The 8573-nt window shown below is 48.5% G+C and overlaps 1 protein-coding gene across 1 annotated transcript in view; it reads right to left on the bottom strand.

The window, feature by feature from the left end:
• Positions 1-6137: 6137 nt before the first annotated feature.
• The window catches only part of LOC113821187 (proline-rich protein 36-like), a 43616-nt gene continuing 41180 nt past the window's right edge, over positions 6138-8573 (bottom strand). Inside the window, exons 8-9 of the mRNA XM_070123378.1 lie at positions 6985-7191; positions 6138-6885 (exon numbers count right to left, since the gene is read on the bottom strand). Coding sequence (XP_069979479.1) covers positions 6138-6885; positions 6985-7191 — 955 coding nt within the window. The remainder of the gene's footprint in view (positions 6886-6984; positions 7192-8573) is intronic.

Genomic DNA, 8573 nt, shown 5'->3' with positions numbered 1-8573 from the left:
ATAAATTGCCTTAATGTATCTTTCTCTTTTCTTTTTTTTTCTGTCAATTGCCTTAATGTATTTTTCTTTATTTTTTTCTTTTATTTTTTTTTTTTTACTGTCAATTAATGGTCGTATTTTGCTAATGAGATCAGTCCTCTCTCTCTTCCTGACTCGCAGACCGATTCCCTGACTCGACCGATCGACCTACTGCCTGACTCGTCGAACCATCTGGCTCAACCGTCTCTCAGAGTCTCGTTCAAGCGTCTACCGGACTCTGTCTGGCGATCTGATGACTCAACTCAGTCCTCATAAACCCAACTCATCGTCTTCTCAATCTCGTTTCCTTGACTCCATCTCGTCTCCGTGACTCGCTCGGTCGACTCTTTTTTCCCCCTTACCAGTTCGGTGAGTCCTCTCTGTCACGTGACTCGGTGACTCGACTGGTTTTGTTCGACTCGGTCCTCCAATTCCCCCTACCAGTCCGATGAGTCCTCTCCGTCACGTGACTCGACTGGTTTTGTTCGACTCGGTCCTCCAATTCCCCCTACCAGTTCGATGAGTCCTCTCAGTCACGTGACTCGACTGGTTTTGTTCGACTCGGTCCTCCAATTCCCCCTACCAGTTCGACGAGTCCTCTCAGTCACGTGACTCGACTGGTTTTGTTCGACTCGGTCCTCCAATTCCCCCTACCAGTCCGATGAGTCCTCTCGGTCACGTGACCCGGTGACTCGACTGGTTCGTTCGACTCGGTCCTCCAATTCCCCCGACCAGTCCGATGAGTCCTCTCAGTCACGTGACTCGACTGGTTCTGTTCGACTCGGTCCTCCAATTCCCCCTACCAGTCCGATGAGTCCTCTCAGTCACGTGACTCGACTGGTTCTGTTCGACTCGGTCCTCCAATTCCCCCTACCAGTCCGATGAGTCCTCTCAGTCACGTGACTCGACTGGTTTTGTTCGACTCGGTCCTCCAATTCCCCCGACCAGTCCGATGAGTCCTCTCAGTCACGTGACTCGACTGGTTTTGTTCGACTCGGTCCTCCAATTCCCCCTACCAGTCCGATGAGTCCTCTCAGTCACGTGACTCGACTGGTTCTGTTCGACTCGGTCCTCCAATTCCCCCTACCAGTCCGATGAGTCCTCTCAGTCACGTGACTCGACTGGTTCTGTTCGACTCGGTCCTCCAATTCCCCCTACCAGTCCGATGAGTCCTCTCAGTCACGTGACTCGACTGGTTTTGTTCGACTCGGTCCTCCAATTCCCCCGACCAGTCCGATGAGTCCTCTCAGTCACGTGACTCGACTGGTTTTGTTCGACTCGGTCCTCCAATTCCCCCTACCAGTCCGGTGAGTCCTCTCAGTCACGTGACTCGACTGGTTTTGTTCGACTCGGTCCTCCAATTCCCCCTACCAGTCCGGTGAGTCCTCTCAGTCACGTGACTCGACTGGTTTTGTTCGACTCGGTCCTCCAATTCCCCCGACCAGTCCGATGAGTCCTCTCAGTCACGTGACTCGACTGGTTTTGTTCGACTCGGTCCTCCAATTCCCCCTACCAGTCCGGTGAGTCCTCTCAGTCACGTGACTCGACTGGTTTTGTTCGACTCGGTCCTCCAATTCCCCCTACCAGTCCGGTGAGTCCTCTCAGTCACGTGACTCGACTGGTTTTGTTCGACTCGGTCCTCCAATTCCCCCGACCAGTCCGATGAGTCCTCTCAGTCACGTGACTCGACTGGTTTTGTTCGACTCGGTCCTCCAATTCCCCCTACCAGTCCGATGAGTCCTCTCAGTCACGTGACTCGGTGACTCGACTGGTTTTGTTCGACTCGGTCCTCCAATTCCCCCTACCAGTCCGGTGAGTCCTCTCCGTCACGTGACTCGACTGGTTTTGTTCGACTCGGTCCTCCAATTCCCCCTACCAGTCCGATGAGTCCTCTCAGTCACGTGACTCGACTGGTTTTGTTCGACTCGGTCCTCCGATTCCCCCTACCAGTCCGATGAGTCCTCTCAGTCACGTGACTCGACCGGTTCTGTTCGACTCGGTCCTCCAGTTCCCCCTACCAGTCCGATGAGTCCTCTCAGTCACGTGACCCGGTGACTCGACCGGTTTGTTCGACTCGGTCCTCCAGTTCCCCCTACCAGTCCGATGAGTCCTCCCAGTCACGTGACCCGGTGACTCGACTGGTTTTGTTCGACTCGGTCCTCCGATTCCCCCTACCAGTCCGATGAGTCCTCTCCGTCACGTGACCCGGTGACTCAGCTGGTTTTGTTCGACTCGGTCCTCCGATTCCCCCTACCAGTCCGATGAGTCCTCCCAGTCACGTGACCCGGTGACTCGACTGGTTTTGTTCGACTCGGTCCTCCGATTCCCCCTACCAGTCCGATGAGTCCTCCCAGTCACGTGACCCGGTGACTCGACTGGTTTTGTTCGACTCGGTCCTCCGATTCCCCCTACCAGTCCGATGAGTCCTCTCAGTCACGTGACTCGGTGAATCGACCGGTTTTGTTCGACTCGGTCCTCCAATTCCCCCTACCAGTCCGATGAGTCCTCTCCGTCACGTGACCCGGTGACTCGACTGGTTTTGTTCGACTCGGTCCTCCAATTCCCCCTACCAGTCCGATGAGTCCTCTCCGTCACGTGACCCGGTGACTCGACTGGTTTTGTTCGACTCGGTCCTCCAATTCCCCCTACCAGTCCGATGAGTCCTCTCAGTCACGTGACTCGGTGAATCGACTGGTTTTGTTCGACTCGGTCCTCCAATTCCCCCTACCAGTCCGGTGAGTCCTCCCAGTCACGTGACCCGGTGAATCGACTGGTTTTGTTCGACTCGGTCCTCCAATTCCCCCTACCAGTTCGATGAGTCCTCTCAGTCACGTGACCCGGTGACTCGACTGGTTTTGTTCGACTCGGTCCTCCAATTCCCCCGACCAGTCCGATGAGTCCTCTCAGTCACGTGACCCGGTGACTCGACTGGTTTTGTTCGACTCGGTCCTCCAATTCCCCCTACCAGTCCGATGAGTCCTCTCAGTCACGTGACCCGGTGAATCGACTGGTTCGACTCGGTCCTCCAATTCCCCCGACCAGTCCGATGAGTCCTCTCAGTCACGTGACTCGACTGGTTTTGTTCGACTCGGTCCTCCAATTCCCCCGACCAGTCCGATGAGTCCTCTCAGTCACGTGACCCGGTGAATCGACTGGTTCGACTCGGTCCTCCAATTCCCCCTACCAGTTCGATGAGTCCTCTCAGTCACGTGACCCGGTGACTCGACTGGTTTTGTTCGACTCGGTCCTCCAATTCCCCCGACCAGTCCGATGAGTCCTCTCAGTCACGTGACTCGGTGACTCGACCGGTTTTGTTCGACTCGGTCCTCCAATTCCCCCGACCAGTTCGATGAGTCCTCTCAGTCACGTGACTCGGTGACTCGACTGGTTCGACTCGGTCCTCCAATTCCCCCGACCAGTTCGATGAGTCCTCTCAGTCACGTGACTCGGTGACTCGACTGGTTCGACTCGGTCCTCCAATTCCCCCGACCAGTCCGATGAGTCCTCTCAGTCACGTGACTCGGTGACTCGACTGGTTCGACTCGGTCATCCAATTCCCCCTACCAGTCCGATGAGTCCTCTCAGTCACGTGACTCGACTGGTTTTGTTCGACTCGGTCCTCCAATTCCCCCTACCAGTCCGATGAGTCCTCTCAGTCACGTGACCCGGTGACTCGACTGGTTTTGTTCGACTCGGTCCTCCAATTCCCCCGACCAGTCCGATGAGTCCTCTCAGTCACGTGACCCGGTGACTCGACTGGTTCGACTCGGTCCTCCAATTCCCCCTACCAGTCCGGTGAGTCCTCTCAGTCACGTGACTCGACTGGTTTTGTTCGACTCAGTCCTCCAATTCCCCCGACCAGTTCGATGAGTCCTCTCAGTCACGTGACTCGGTGACTCGACTGGTTCGACTCGGTCCTCCAATTCCCCCTACCAGTCCGATGAGTCCTCTCAGTCGCGTGACTCGGTGAATCGACCGGTTTTGTTCGACTCGGTCCTCCAATTCCCCCTACCAGTCCGATGAGTCCTCTCAGTCACGTGACTCGGTGAATCGACAGGTTCTGTTCGACTCGGTCCTCCAATTCCCCCTACCAGTCCGGTGAGTCCTCTCAGTCACGTGACTCTGTGAATCGACCGGTTTGTTCGACTCGGTCCTCCAATTCCCCCTACCAGTTCGATGAGTCCTCTCAGTCACGTGACTCGGTGAATCGACTGGTTCGACTCGGTCCTCCAATTCCCCCGACCAGTCCGATGAATCCTCTCAGTCACGTGACACGGTGAATCGACCGGTTTTGTTCGACTCGGTCCTCCAATTCCCCCCGACTCTGAATCGACTCGTTTACCTGAATCGACTCGGTTACCTGAGTCGGATCAGTCGCCTCGTTCGCCAGTCTCGGTCGAGTCGCCGGACTGAAGCGCCGTGACGAGTCCTCTCCCTGACTCACTGGACTGACTCGTTGACCTTACTTGGTCCGTCTTCGGGTCGACCTGACTTCGAATCACCTCGTTTACCGGACACAGTCGTTTTGGTTTCGGAATTCGATGGAGTGTCTAAAGAAGGGGAATCATGCGCATACACACGCGCACGCACGCAGATATTCATGTAATGTATATGTATGTGTGTGTCTGTATGTATGTTTATTGGTATATACGCATAGTACTGTGTAATAACTTTTTTTCGTTTTTTATTTTTATTTTATTTTATTTTTTATTTTTATTTTTTTGTGAACAAGGATTTTATCAGGATTTTGTTTTCCTTTTATCCGAAATATTGCGTCATTCCAATATGGAGCGAGGAAAATAATTGAGAATCTAAAATCTTTCGCTTTTTTCCCTATTCTTCTTACTTGCTAGGTATCCAGTTTCAAAATGTTTAACAAAATCCCAGTGTTTCTTTATATGAAAAAGCCTCTTTTATTGCGCTGCGAATATGAAACCATAAAAATGATATTAAAAAGTGGCGTATATATTTATATGATTTCTTTTTTTTAGAGAGAGATACATTCATAACCATTTAGGGAAATAAACGAAAAAGTTTAACTCTTTTTTTTGTATCTTTTGTTTCATTTCATCCAAAACTATTTCGACAACAGCTATGGCATTTTTTTGCTTTTAGAACCTCGCAACTTTTTTTCTGCTTTCAACCCTATGTTTCGAAATGTTGGCTTTTGCAGGTTTATTTTCAGGCTTATAGACTGTCATAAACATCCATGAAAATATATGTAGACGATTAAGTTATCCTTCAGAGAGCCATATGAAATGAAGCTTCATATTTACTTCAAGGAATCACTAAAAAAAAAAAAAATTCTGAATCAAACTGTCCGTCCCATAAATATCTATGAAAATATATTTACTTCAAGGAATCACCAAAAAAAAAAAAAAAAAAAAGATCTGAATCAAACTGTCCCAAAAATATCTATGAAAATATATGTAAACTAATAAGTTATCCTTCAGAGAGCCATATGAAATGAAGCTCAATTTCATATTTACTTGAAGGAATCACTAGATACAACTTTTTTTTTCCTGAATCGAAATGTCCATGCCAAGATCACGTTTCAAAAAAAAAAAAAAAAAAAAAAAAAAAAAGAAAAAAAAATTGGCATATATAACTGAAACGAAATACATTAATGAACAACATGACCAAAATCACATAAAAAAACTCCACATAAATAACTGAAACGAAATACATTAATGAGCAACATGACCAAAATCACATAAACAAACTCCACATATATAACCGAAACGAAATCACATGAATGAGCAAGATGACCAAAATCACATTAAAAAAAAAAAATCACATATAACTGAAACGAAATCACATTAATGAGCAAGATGACCAAAATCACATTAAAAAAAAACAAACAAACAAACAAACCCTCACATATGTAACCGAAACCAAATCACATTAATGACCAGAACAATGCTACAGATTCCGCGACTCCTGCTGCTGCTCGCCAACAACTTGCCGGGGAAAATCTGGACGGCAACTTTGCAGAAATCCGAAACTCTTCTTTTCCGTCTCCGCTCGCTGGCTGCCGCGACGAAGCCTGGAAAAGGTCTCAGTCACTCTTCTTTTCCGTCTCCGCTCGCTGGCTGCCGCGACGAAGCCTGGAAAAGGTCTCAGTCACTCTTCTTTTCCGTCTCCGCTCGCTGGCTGCCGTGGAAAAGGTCGCAGTCACTCTTCTTTTCCGTCTCCGCTCGCTGGCTGCCGTGGAAAAGGTCGCAGTCACTCTTCTTTTCCGTCTCCGCTCGCTGGCTGCCGTGGAAAAGGTCGCAGTCACTCTTCTTTTCCGTCTCCGCTCGCTGGCTGCCGTGGAAAAGGTCGCAGTCACTCTTCTTTTCCGTCTCCGCTCGCTGGCTGCCGTGGAAAAGGTCGCAGTCACTCTTCTTTTCCGTCTCCGCTCGCTGGCTGCCGTGGAAAAGGTCGCAGTCACTCTTCTTTTCCGTCTCCGCTCGCTGGCTGCCGTGGAAAAGGTCGCAGTCACTCTTCTTTTCCGTCTCCGCTCCCTGGCTGCCGTGGAAAAGGTCGCAGTCACTCTTCTTTTCCGTCTCCGCTCGCTGGCTGCCGTGGAAAAGGTCGCAGTCACTCTTCTTTTCCGTCTCCGCTCGCTGGCTGCCGTGGAAAAGGTCGCAGTCACTCTTCTTTTCCGTCTCCGCTCGCTGGCTGCCGTGGAAAAGGTCGCAGTCACTCTTCTTTTCCGTCTCCGCTCGCTGGCTGCCGTGGAAAAGGTCGCAGTCACTCTTCTTTTCCGTCTCCGCTCGCTGGCTGCCGTGGAAAAGGTCGCAGTCACTCTTCTTTTCCGTCTCCGCTCGCTGGCTGTCGTGGAAAAGGTCGCAGTCACTCTTCTTTTCCGTCTCCGCTCGCTGGCTGCCGTGGAAAAGGTCTCAGTCACTCTTCTTTTCCGTCACCGCTCGCTGGCTGCCGTGGAAAAGGTCGCAGTCACTCTTCTTTTCCGTCTCCGCTCGCTGGCTGCCGTGGAAAAGGTCGCAGTCACTCTTCTTTTCCGTCTCCGCTCGCTGGCTGCCGTGGAAAAGGTCGCAGTCACTCTTCTTTTCCGTCTCCGCTCGCTGGCTGCCGTGGAAAAGGTCGCAGTCACTCTTCTTTTCCGTCTCCGCTCGCTGGCTGCCGTGGAAAAGGTCGCAGTCACTCTTCTTTTCCGTCTCCGCTCGCTGGCTGCCGTGGAAAAGGTCTCAGTCTCGCAGTAAAATGGATTTCTTCCGATGCGCTGATTTACTGCCGGCAAAAGTTCGAGTTCCTGTAACCGTTTCGGAGAGATTCGTGTATTTGGTCGGTGTATCTGTATGTATATGCGCGCGCGTGAGTGTATGTATATATATGTGTGTGTGTGTGTGTGTGTGTGTGTCTGTGTGTCTGTCTGTCTGTCTGTCTGTCTGTCTGTCTGTCTGTCTGTCTGTCTCTATCTGTATGTGTGTGTGTGTGTATACATGTGCATATATATGAATATATATATATATATATATATATATATATATATATATATATATATATATATATATATATATATATATCTTCATTAAAGTATGTGTATATATATATATATGTATATACATACTTGCATATATATTTATGTAAATATATTTATATACATATACACACATGCAGATACACACGCTTATATGTAAATATCTATACTTATGTGTGTATGTGTGACCGATATTCATTTTCTAAATAATCATTTATCACATTTATTACAAAAAAAAGTTTACGTAGTTTTCCATCAAATCCAATATAACCTTCAGATTTCCACGAAGAGGAAGAAGAGGAGAGAGAGGAGATAAAAAGAGTCGAAGAATGAAGGAGAGAAGATAAAACAAAAGAGAATGAGAGAGAGAAAAAAAAAATGAGATAAGATAAAACAAGAGAATGGGAGAGAGATAAAAAAAGAAAAGAAAATGAAATAAGATAAAACAAAAGAGAATGAGAGAGAGAAAAAAGAAAAGAAAATGAGATAAGATAAAACAAAAGAGAATGAGAGAGAGAAAAAAAAGAAAAGAAAATGAGATAAGATAAAACAAAAGAGAATGAGAGAGAGAGAGAAAAAAAAAAGAAAATGAAGACATAATATCTTAAAAGACTCTCTTCCATTTTCATTACTTTCTTCTCATGATGAATAGTTCACTCAACATGTCCGTCGATTCCTGGCGGATTATTTTGGAATCTTATCGAGAGGAAATTCCCAACTCGAGCGCGCAAGAGAGAGAGAGAGAGAGAGAGGGAGAGGGAGAGGGAGAGGGAGAGGGAGAGGGAGAGGGAGGGAGGGATAGAGGGAGAGGGAGGGAGGGAGGGATAGAGAGAGAGGGGGGGAGGGAGGGAGGGAGAGGGAGAAGGAGAGGGAGACAGAGAAGGAGAGTGAGTGAGCGAAAAAGAGAGAAAGTGAGGTAGAAAGAGAAGGTGAGTAAGAAAGAGAGAGAGAGAAAGAAAAAAACGAAGGTGAGAGAAAGAGAACGAGAAAGAAAAAAAAAAAAGAGAAAGCAAATAACGAAAATAAGAAGACGAAAGAAAGAAGAAAAAAAAGAAGAAATCAAAAAGATCCC

The sequence above is a fragment of the Penaeus vannamei genome, chromosome 7 (genome assembly GCF_042767895.1).
Source record: "Penaeus vannamei isolate JL-2024 chromosome 7, ASM4276789v1, whole genome shotgun sequence".
NCBI lineage: Eukaryota > Metazoa > Arthropoda > Malacostraca > Decapoda > Penaeidae > Penaeus > Penaeus vannamei.
This window is presented reverse-complemented; position numbering and strand designations above follow the sequence as displayed.